The 12,378-nt window shown below is 39.5% G+C and overlaps 1 protein-coding gene across 1 annotated transcript in view; it reads right to left on the bottom strand.

Moving 5' to 3' along the window:
• The window catches only part of TLK2 (tousled like kinase 2), a 39,725-nt gene extending 28,597 nt beyond the window's left edge, over nt 1–11,128 (bottom strand). The window contains 2 exon segments of the mRNA XM_010164744.1: nt 2,266–2,337; nt 11,048–11,128. Coding sequence (XP_010163046.1) covers nt 2,266–2,337; nt 11,048–11,128 — 153 coding nt within the window.
• Nucleotides 11,129–12,378: the final 1,250 nt, after the last annotated feature.

The raw sequence follows: 12,378 nt of genomic DNA, 5'->3' as shown, positions 1-12,378 counted from the left end.
TAAGCCTCTACTACCCAGTTACCTCACATGGTCAGCAGAACAAGTTCAAACACTTATAAAAACCCGTGTAAACCGTTTCAGGGTGATAATAGTACTGGTACAAGAAGAGTAATGATGAGAGGTTTTAGTACAAACATCCACATTTGCAGTCCAGTGGCTAATCACAGTCGTACCAGGACAATTCATCTTGCCTGCAGCTAATGCTTCTTCCCAAAGCCCTTTGTAGATGGCTACAAGAACTATCATGTCTACTGGTGCACAACTGCAACCTCAAACAAAACAACGCAGAGCTGCTCATGATGGCAGGCAGGAGAAAACTGCCACAGAAGCACCAGTTCTTCTGGACTTCCGTTTGCTCCTCATCTGCTCTCATAGTCAAGAGACAGTTACATCTGCCATTTCTGTGAACAACCAGAGACCTAAGGGGTAGCTTATCAGTGGACAGTGATGTATTTATGCACAGGCACAATGCAGAGCATAGGTGGGAGGCTGGAAGGCTCCAGCAGTGTCAGACCTATCTGTCTGTACAAGGTTAGCAAGCCTAGACCTGAGAGTGGAGGAGACCCTGGCATGGTGCTTTCCCTGTCACCAGGGTCACTTCTGTGGCCAAACCTGCAGAAAACATTAGGAAGCATAGCATTAGAAGCAGCTTCCTGAGGTTGCTGGAAAGAAAGATACCTTGTCATTTCCATCACCAATGTCATTTTAAAAACATCTCTTATCCCAAAGGGTCTCAAATAATTTCCAAGCTATATGCTTAATGATCACTGCAGCCACCACTAAACTGTAGCCTTGGGGCAGGAAGAAAACCACAGTGTGCAAAACACAACTCTGGGGGAGGGAAAAGCCATGGCCAGAAAGTTTGTGGTAAACCTAAGTTTCATGCTCTTTGGAAACCAAAGTCCAAAGTACCCTGTTTAAAGATCTCTGCCAAAAGACTTGCACACAGTAAGCACAGAAATCAATCTACCTCCTTTAATAGGATAAAAAAGGATAAAGCTGACACAGCCAGAATCTAAAACTGGCTGTGTCCCCAGTGGATGCTGGACATCTACAGTCCCATGTTACCCGCTGGGCAGTCACCGACATGTTATTGTTTTGGTAAGAGGATGGAGGGGATATTAAGACAAAGGTGGCTATTGTGTTTGCAAAGTACTTTTTAGAATGAGGGGACTGAAAACTCCATAGCTATCTAGAGACTTGCTTTACCAGCTCCTGTATGTGTAAAAGTCACTGACACAGCCTCCTCACTGCGCAGTGAAGAGCAACTCATGAACAGCGTTGGCGTGACTGTAACACCAGAGGCTCCATTACAGCCTCCGTGGAACTGTAAGCATATTAATGAGATTGAGTTTAAGTTGTTTTTCCATTCAAGCACTTACATAAAAATTACACACATTATCTGTTACAGAGTGAAACAGCAAGTGATGGTAGATTTGATTACGTCAGCTTGGTCAATTTAAATGACTCCACAGAAGTCCATTAAAAAAAGAGACAAGTAAAATAAGAATGAATACTCAGTTTTAGACTATTAACTACGCTTACTTGTATAGAATTTAAGATACTACCTTCTCAAAAGACTCAGCTTCACCAGACATCTCATATCAGTACTGCCATATAACAGAAGGAAATATGATCCAAAACTTACCTGATAACCATGTGGGAAGTTCTTTAAATGCATAAGAAAATGTATTTACATTTGAGATTTTGGTTTATTAACATGGAATTTTAAAGTGAAAATGTAACTCTACAATTCATTTTGCTGCTTTAGCAACTGTTTTGAAATAGTTAATCCTAAAGCACTGAGATTAAACAGGGACAAAGCATCAATTTTCACCTCCCCACACTTCCACCAAGCGATTCATAAAAACACTCCGCTTTGTACAGACTTCCACAAATTCACATATGTGATAGGTAAGGCAAACTCCTCCATTAATGCTCTCTGGCTTTTTATTTGGCCCAAACTGTATCCAAAACCGGCAAACAAATCACAATGCAGTTGAAAACAATTTCATAAGCTGAGCTTTATGAACGCTGTGTTTTTGGGGATGGGTAAAATTTGCCTGCCACAGTTGGAAGCTTCAAGGAGGACTGTTTCGTGGTCCAAAGACTGTAGAGTTAAGATCCAGACCAAACACTTCCACTAGTCCCTTTCACACCCCAAAGAAGAACACTGTCACTCAATCTCACACAATTCCTTCTATGTTTCGAGTTCAATCACATCCACCTTAAACCCAATTACCACAAGGATTTGTGCCTGCTTACCTCCAATTCTTTATCACTCAGAGAACCCACGCTGCACAAGCTCTGGTTGGAAGACTCACTATTTAATGGACCCTAGTGAAAAACAAGCAAAGACTGTTAGAAACAACTTCCATACAAGGCAGATATGTCCTATCAAATATTGCATCTCTGGGCTAACTACGCTGCTCTAAGTCACATGGATACAGCAGCAACACAGGTCAAATACCCAGGCACGTGATGGGGCACTAAAAAACTTCAGAGGTGGCTTGGAGCAAGACAGAAGCTGGACGGTCTTTACTCATATACTGATCCAGCCTTTGCAATGATGTTTCTGTACCAATTTATATCCTAACTGCTCTATTTAACCACATCCACAAAACAGCCAAGGCAGTATTCATAAAAGTCTAAGACAACTGGTTTGAGAAAGAAAACTTCTGATTTGTTGAGCAGCAATAGTTCCAAGCTCGGCTCTTCAGGCAGGCATCTGCTTGACCCTGGGCTAAGAATTCAGAGGCATCTTCCATCTGGCAAGGCAGCTATTTCTGTTATCAGATGCTGGCAGTACCACTAATTTTTCTTAAAATGCATAATTTTTATGCTTTTTTTTCAACACTAAGAAATCAAACAAGTAGAAGTTGTGTTAACAGCAGTACAACTGGCACCCACCAGACAATCCTCCCCACTAGGCTATTTTATGGACCCATGGCTCACCTGCCAACGGAGCAGTTGCTCCTACCAGGCTAAAGCACAAATTCAAGAGGCTGGAATAAATTTACTGAAATAGTATCCAGGTACCTACAAGAGTGTGCATGCATCTTTGCAGGCTCTACTGGATACACATCTGCATTTTTACATATTCAAGTATTTTTGAAAATTATTTTTGAAAATCTATATCAAAAGCTGGTTTTAAAGGGAAAGAAAAGTGAATTATGCAAAGTCACTGTGTTTTAGCCTGGTGCTCTGACACGAAAGTATCCTCCCACAGATCTAACTTAAGAAATCTAGACAAGTTTGACAAAGAAAGAAAAAACAAGATTCATAATTACTGATGGAATGTATTAACAGGAAGAATGACATGATAAAGCCACCTCTCCATTAATAACTTGTGAGCATCTTTTCCTAAAGATTCATTCTATTTTAGCAATCTTATTTTTGTAGTAATCACTTCCCACCAATCAATCTTTCCTCAAGGCAAAGCCACTTCTCATCATATACTTGACCAGATGCCTTTTGGGAGGGGTTGGGGAGAAGCCTTAACACCACAGAGAAATCCCACAGTAGATTATTTTTGAGGGTAGGAGTTCTTCCTTCCCCATTTATTAAGACAACCACTACCATCAAATTAAACTTGTGACACAGCCTAGCTATTACCAACCCCAATTTCCAAGCAGGTATCCACAGAAAGTAAAAGTTGTGTTTCCCTTCTGTATTACACTGTGAATCTTAACTGCCAATTTTGTTTCTCCTAAAAGGACATGGTTAGTTGCTTCAACAAGAAAAAAATAACAACACTTGAACAGCTCAAGAAGCTGCACATTTAGGATTCCCTTTTAAAAAAGCAAATTAAGAAAAATTGTAGATGATATTCTTTAAGTCAGGCCATTACCCCTTGAACTCATCACACAAATAGCTCAAGACCAGAAAGATATTTTACCTCATGTCTTCAGCAATACAAAAGCTTAAAATGTAGTTGTTTTTTTTTAAAGAAGTAAGCTCCCCACCACCCAATGTGATGGCTTCCAAATCTTACAGGTATAACTGTTGGTTATGAGAGGGATTTATTCCTTGGCCAACAGGACATAACAGAAGTGCCAATGCCAACCTTAGCTACATCCACATGAAGGCCCCATTGATTAAAAATATGCGATATCTTCCAGCAAACAGCAACAGAAAGTTAATCTTTTCACCCGTGTAAAAAGCTTGTTTATAAACTGCACAAATGCTCTCCTCTAAAATCCTTCACTTCCTCTCATGAACTCAAACCCCAGCAACATGTTCAGGACATCAACCGTCTGTGCAAGTGTGAAAGCTTTATTAAGTGCAGGAGCATCTCAACAAATTAGCATTTGCTGGTCTCAGATGGATAGGTTGAGGTTCTGACATGATGAAGATGAAAGTCAAAGTCGTTTCCACATTTGCTTAAATCTCCCTGCCTCCATTTTGCACATGGATAGCAAGTGACAGGAACAGCTGCTCTCAAAATTCCACATTTGAGCTTTTCAGGAACACTGTGGTTGAAAGGGTACATCAGTCACTTACAAAGGGCTGATCTTTAAGCAGTGACCTGTATTCCAGGGTAACCTGGAGAAATAAACTGATGAGACCATCTGTAGTCAGAAATGATGCTAAGATTTTTTCAGAAATACAAGTTTATCCTCTCCAGTACAAAAAAAAAAAATCTATTTGGTTTGCATCAGAATGTAAAGTTCTGGAATATAAGCAGCTGGAAAGACATCCAATACAAAATCCACAACGTTTTTCTTCCTTCTAGTACCACAACTACCTGTACCAACTATTCCATGTGGGAAATCTACAGCTCCAGCAATTGGAATCAAACCCATTTTTTGCATCAACAAAAGAGCAGTTCAGTGCTGATCACAGGTTCTTGAAGAGCAAAAAAAAACCCTATTTTCCCTTCATTTTAAAACTTCCTCTAGAAACTACACAGACAAAAATCATAAAATTGGACTCAATGCAGTAGTAGAAAAAGGAACTAACTACTTAGTTATGGAACCAGAAAAGAACAGCTTGTCAGATGTCTCTAAGTATCCATCCAGTTCACTGTCACGTGTATTGATTTTGTGAACAAACGCAGAATTAATTCTTTGTAGGCAAATTGCATGGGCTTTCATCTCCCCTGATGATCTTCTAGAGGACCTTCCACTTAGACTTCTCTTACAGTAAAGAATTAGGGCCTATCTTACAGGCAAGGAGCTGAAGCACCTTATTCATGTCAAAGTTGGCAAAAAAGTCTTGTTTTGAGGTATTCTGACTATGGAAACACAAATTGTTCATCAGAACGTGCTGTACCCAGAGCAATAAAGATGCAATACCTAGGATGTTTAAGGAACATGCCCTAGTCCTCAGTTGCACCTCTTCTCAAACAGTTACACAAGAGAAAGAAAAAGCAAGTTTTCCTGATCACCCAACTCGATATCTGGATTCACACATAACCTCTTATTATCAACTGCTTATAGCAACAGGTTTAGACAATGGGTATAAGAAACCATACATCTGAGCATCTCCCCCTCAACTAACAGTCACTGAGTGTGTGTATAAAAAAACCCGTCAAATTTATGTTTTATCATTCCTGGCTGTTTATATTTAACTCAGCAACTGACATTGGATGAATGTTCAGTACTTAATTTAGCATACCATTATAAGTGGTCATGACACAAAAGGAATTAAAGGTACAAACCTGAATTTTGGAGGAAAAAAACCCAAACCCAAGTAATGGCAAAGAATACTAACATCAGAATATTGCTGGGGGAGTAGCAGTAAGGAATAATAAACATGCAATAGTTTACACAGGAAGGGCTTATAAATTCTGTTCCTGAAGAAGTCATCTGCACTGGCATCTGGCTTTTCTAGCACAGACTACTTTGGGATAATTCTGCACTTCTCTGATATCACTTACAGCCCACTCAGCCACTGTACCCTGTCAAGAGAATTGGTGATGGGGCTCAGCAAAAATTCAAAATACGTAGGTCATCTGAAATAAGCTAATAGTTTCTATAGTGTTTACCCAAATGACAAGCACAAGAACAGCACACACTTCCTCCTCCGCAAAGAATTTCTTCCCGAGATAAGCTGGCATGCTCTTTTCCCTTGTGATTCACCTATCAACTGCTGCTTCTAAGTCCGTGACCTACCTATGCACAACAAAACCTTCATGTTGAGAAGTGGATGCAACAGTAGCAGGCGTTCTCAAGACTCCGACTCAAAGGCAACAATTTAAAATCTGTCCACTCAAACAAGCTGGTTAGTCATTTGTCCCTTTGCAAGAGCCCTGGAAAGGCCACAAATGAGGCACAATGGCTGAAATTTCAATAGAAACAACTTAGGCTGATAATAACTCCCATCGGATCTTCTATAACAAAGCTAGTCTGACTCAGACCACCCTTACCTATCTCCTCTCCAAGCCTACCTACTGCCTCGAATGGCTTCCTCAGCCTCTCCAAGCTCCCAGAAACGATCCTTCAGGCCTGTCCACAACTCTTACGTTGGGCAGTCTCCATTTTGTGTTCTCCAACTCCTCGTATTGGAAGAGAGCTCTACAGATTCAAGCTGCTGAGCAAGAGTCTCCAACGTGGACTTACAGCAACACGCATTGCTAAATTCTCTTGCTAACTCAAAGGCAGAGACATGCTTCATTACCTCAAGTGGAGGTAACTCGAGTTCTTCTGAATTCTGTAGCAAATCAAGAGATTTCAAAGGGAAAAAGTCAATCCTCAGCTCCACTAGAAGTTAGTGCTGACTCCACACAGGCTTACACCAAAGTGAAATGGTTGAACGGTTTTCCAGCTACTCTGGTCCAGTGCTACTGTATAAGACAGGTTTAATTAACATATTCTCATCTTATTTCAACCATCACATAAGTATGAGAATTACAGCCAGCTTCTTAATCAGGCTTTTAGAAAAGCTTGGTATTATAGCCAATAATGAAATCCCTGAATCACCTGGGTCTTTTTGCCATGAGAAGTTAATCTACTATCAGATGTTCACAAGTAACCTCCACTATATCAGATGGGTAAGCAGATTTGCAACAGGATTTACTTGGCTTCCATTATGCCTCAAGAGTGCTCTCAGGTTAAAAAAAAATAGTATTTTTATTTTACTGACATCAAACTGCACAGAAGGATCACACAATTCACCCTAATCCTCAGTTCAGGGGCAGAATCAGAACTGAGATCTGACACCCCTGCACTCCAGTAGCCAGACAACACATTTGAAATAAGTAATGTTATACACAGAAGCATCCAAACAATGTTCAAGTATCTGGCATAAAGTCCTGGCACGTTCTTTGGTGGCTGATAAATGAAATTCTAAGTTTCAAAACTCTTACTAACTAGTTCTTCTGGTGGCATGTGACACCTGTGAAGGAATATTACTATGCAGCAGCACTTCCCTCCAAGGAAGACATGATTATTCTCAAACCTGAATTCTCAACTTGGAAACTTTGCTGCTAAAAATGCTGCTAAGTAGACCACACAACTGGTAGCTACTGAACTGATCAAGACTGCTAAAGTGACAGAGAAAAAGTAAAAACCAAAATAATACAAGTAAATGCTGTTGTTTTTTTCTGAGCAACACTCTTCTGAGGCAGATGTTCTGCAGCCTAAATGACACTCCTCAGGTTATTTTCATTTCCCTCTTTATGTCACCTCAAAGAGGGAGGAGAGGGAGCACTAGCTACCACCAAGACCAACACTTCTTCAATTCTAGTACAGTCATCTGGATCTACAAGATTCCTACAGCACAACAGAGAAGGCTGCTCTCTCTAGAAATACTTCAGCCTTTTTAGTTTAGCTATAATAAGTGGCTCACACAAATTAGTCTGCAAATCTTTTAAAGATCTGAAAATCTTTTAAAGATCAAACTTGCAGGAGATACGTGTGCTGCTGTGATAATCCAGCCTGGTTAAGCCTGAGGCAAGCCACGTGCAAACACAGATTCAACCACCACAATTACCTACTCCAGTTCTTATTCAGTAAAAGTCTGTGGAAATGACACAAATCCTTTGGAATTAACCTGCCTCGTATCTTAAAGCCAGTACCCAGACAAGGGGAAGGGAGGCAGAAGATGAGAACAAACCAAATTAAACAATGTTATCTAGAGAAACAAACGACATTTTGTTTTCTGTACCTACTGACCCAAGGAAGATGTCTGAGATGACTAGTCAGAATAATGCCCCAAGTGAATATGCTTACATTTGCCCTAGTAAGTAAACACACACAGGAGCTAAATAAGCAGGAATACTGGTAGGTGTCAGATAGTCATGTGTTAATTCAAGGACTTGCTTTGCGAATTTGGGGAAGAATGGCACTTTACCATATGTCAAGAATAGACATCTAAAGCATCGCTGGCTTTTTGAAGCTATCTAGTGACCTGGATGAACCACATGAGTATAACAGTTGCCTAGAAACATTCCTTGCTCATAGATTTGATTCCATGTATTAACTCCAAGCTTCTATAGAAATATATTCCCCAGCTGCCAGGTGAGATAATTCATCAACAGACTTGCAACACAATTTTGAGGCGTTTGGGACTGCAAATGACCTCAGTCATTGGGTTGTGCCTTCAGCTACTGCAGGAGGTGACAGCACACAGCTGTTTCCAAAACAGTTTAGGATTTCTGTCCTCTACTACTGTTACTGGAAAGCTCTTCCAGAATACTGTGACTCTGATGGCTAGAAGTTTTTTTCCTAGTTTCAAGTCTAAAAATTTATTCTACATCAGCGTGGTCTTAATTCATTCTCTCAAATACGTATAGTAGTTCTTTAGCTGTAAACATGAAGGGAAAGTGGGCTTTAAAGCTGCAGCTGTATTAAGGATGTAAACTAGTAGGTTAGTTTTACACAGGTCCAAAATATACGCTATATTTTTAAACGTTAAAGAAACCTAACCAAACACACTAAGTGATACAGGCAGGATGCTCAGTTACAACTGCCTGCTGCCTTCACCCAATAGGAGAGCACCTAAGATGACATTTCTTCCTTTTATGCAATAAACAGCAACAAAATACCTTCTATCCCAGGAGGATGTGCTGGTCCCAGTCCCACTAGATGGCACTAACTTACCCTACGTAGCCTTCCTTCAACATTTAATTGGAGAGAGCTAAAAATCTTAAGTTGAATCATACAAATTGTATCACAGCTTTCCCAATATATTCCCTTTAAGACAAAGACCTACCAATGCCAGTGCGGAGCATGACGGACGGAGACTTGGGGGGGTAGGGAGGGAATTTGAAGCACCAACCTGGGAGGGAATGTAGTATCTGAGATTAATATTGCAACCAAGATTTGCTGCAACATAGTAGAGTCATGCTAATTCATATCAATGGTTGGTTGATCTATTGCAAATTAGCAAGTATATCAATATATATTGTTTGAAATAAGTGTAATGCACTTTAACAGTTTACTGACTATTACAAAGTAAAACATTATACCGCATCACAACAGGTAAAAAATACAATTCAGGAACAGAAGAGCTTTGCTCAAAGTGAAGCCTCCAAGAAATGAGGCTTTTTTTACTCGGATATGCTTTAGAAACAAAAATGAGTTTTCAGTATTCACCCTACAGAGAAAGGGCATGTACTTTCTGCTGCAAACACATTGAAAACATAATTAAGACTTGCTTTCCGGTATCTTTTAAAGGTTATTCCTTTAAAAGGAATAGCTCCTAACATTCTTTGTGAACATGGAGTATGTTGGCACTGTTTTAAAGTAATGATAGTGTCTGTGCTTCTAAGTCTTAGCTATTCTAGAAAGTTGTTTGGCTTTATCTCTACTGGTACAGCTGAAGATGTTGAAGTGACACAAATGGTGGGAAGAGGTAAGAAACAGACAAAAAAAAGTACATAAAAAGTTGTAATGTTGTATAAAACAAGTCTTCCAAGACTGTAAATACGTTATGTAGCGTGTAGTTTTATGACAGTAAAAGCCTTAAGATTAAAAAAAAAGTCTTAAGAGCGGGGGAAAAAGATCAAAAAAACCCCCACATGCTTACTTCAGCAACGGAAATTGTTACCCCTTAACAACTTCTAGTGTTAATCTCCCTTACTACACACCACTGGACAGCTGAATATTTTACTTACTCGCACTCCCTTCCAAGACTTGACCTTGTCTGAGTCCTGACTGAAGTATGGATCAGAAAGAAAAGTATGAATTCAAACAAAACCCCTTGTCAAGTTCTGACTGGCTTTGAATTTTCCTAAGAAATACAGCATCTAAAAAGTTTCTTCCCTAAGAGGTTTCTGAAAATTATCTAGCAATGACATGTTGTTTTATCATCTACCTTGATGTTGTCCAAAACTCAGTATCTTCCTCAAAAGTAAACTCCTTGTCACCTACCTAGTTTAAGATGAGTTCTGCCACTGTTTTACTGCTCAGAGAGACTATCAATTAACACTACCAACGACATCTGGACATCTAGCTTAATGCTAGCACATCAAGAAACCACACAATGTTATTATTTTAGTGCCTTACTCAAGAAAGGCAGCTACTGAACAGTTATGAAGTTGTACGTGAGGACAAAGATGGGATTTTACTAGCAGGTTGTGGATCACAGATACAGGAGAGCTTACCTTCAAATACTTTTTGCGTGTGTGTTCTACATGACCAAGTACACAATTTTAGCATGTTGCACCCACAAAGAACTGAGCAAAATCCTGAATATATTAAGTCTGGTTACATGTTGTATCAAACACGGTACACTTGAAACTATCTAACAAGAGGCCAAATCCAGCTCTCAAATGCACACTTGGGAGAAAGGAAAAGACAGATGAGATTCTCACTTCCAAAGACAAAGTTGTCATGGGGTTTTTTGGGGTGTACAAGCTGACTTAAGCAACTCTTAAGAACTTAATTAGAACCCAGATCTTCTGTATAGCAAAACATCTGCTCATAAGAGATCCCATTTTCATTCCTCTTAAAACATACTTCAAGCAAATTAGCGGTCAAAACACAACGACTGATATAAAACATTCTGCTAGCAAAGCAAAATTATTAACGTAGAAATTAAAAAAAGGGCAGCGTGGGATGGATAAGCAGCCATGCCTGTTACCAAAGGTACCTGGACTCACCTTAGCAACCCCGACTCCGGTGAACCTGGCCTCCAGGAGTTCCTGCCTTCGTGGGTCCAGGCTATGCAATTCTTCCATCATTTCTGCTGCTATGGGAGAACAACACTCAGATTATGCAATGCAAGGAAAGGAAAGAGATTTAATATTCCGTGCCACCGATGAGACTCAAAAGTGTCTGTTCTGCAGTATAACCATGTAGAAAGCATTTTCTTGCAAGAGAAATGCAAGATTACCATGGAATAACAACATAACTTTGCTGCCATAGTAGTGTATTTAAACCATAACCCTGCTGGAGAGTTTCCTCTTCTATCTGTTGTACCAGCCATTTCAAGATCTCTAAATCCAAGAAACCAATTATGTCACATTCCCCACTGGATGCTTTTTTAAAAGGAAAACATGGGACTAGAGTGTTATGACTAAAAGCTTCAGAGCTTTTCATCTGTGCTGCATGACTAGGAGAGAAAAAAAAAAAAAAAAAAAAAAGCAACATTCTTTACCCCATAATTTATTTTTGGCCAATTCTGGAAATACTACATCTCCCTGAACTCCAGATTTCACTGACAACAGCTTTGGTTCTTCTAAGCATAGAAAGGGATTATAAGAAGGAAATAATGCTCGTTTAAATCTTTTACTTTATAGAGTAAAGCATCAGATAACACTAGTGTTAACAGCTGCTCCTATATACTGGATGTACCTGGGGTATCTCTTGGCAATCCAACACAACATGTTATTATTTGAGGGTTAAAAAAAATAAAAATAAGGCATAATTGTGTAAACAGGTTAAAAATCAGGAAATATACAATTTGAACACTGAACTGCGAAAAAAATGGGACAAATTTCAATGTTCATTATAACTGTGAATTACATCTTCTCAACTGCACCAATCAAGTTCATTTCCAGAAATGTCTGTTCCAGTTTCATTTTCTGGACTAAGGTAAGGAAAAAGGTGGAAAAAAAAGAGAAGAAAAAAAAAAAGAGCCAGAAGATAAAGATTTGCTGTATAAAGAGCATATGTGATGAGGAAAGTTCTTGAAGGGCAGCAAGTGCCCTCTAGAATAGGCAGTATACAATTGTTCCTTTTATTAACTGTCCATTTTGTCCCTGCCGTTTCCTCCAAACGCTGCAGATCCAAGTTACAGGGGGGCAAAGTGAATCCATCCGGGGGCATTTACAACTGCTTTTCCCAAATCAGTAACAAACCTCAAAAACTAATAGCAGACTAAATGTTACTAGAAGAACCTTGTTTCTACTATGGGCTTTAAAACCCCAACAAAGCTATCAGCTTAGTTTTCAAAACAGGAAATCTGTGCACCGAGGAAAATGACAGACAA

Source organism: Antrostomus carolinensis, unplaced genomic scaffold (assembly GCF_000700745.2).
Source record: "Antrostomus carolinensis isolate BGI_N321 unplaced genomic scaffold, ASM70074v2 scaffold43773, whole genome shotgun sequence".
In the NCBI taxonomy this organism is placed as follows: Eukaryota; Metazoa; Chordata; class Aves; order Caprimulgiformes; family Caprimulgidae; genus Antrostomus; species Antrostomus carolinensis.
The sequence above is the reverse complement of the archived record's forward strand: the minus strand, read 5'-3'. Positions and strand labels throughout refer to the sequence as shown.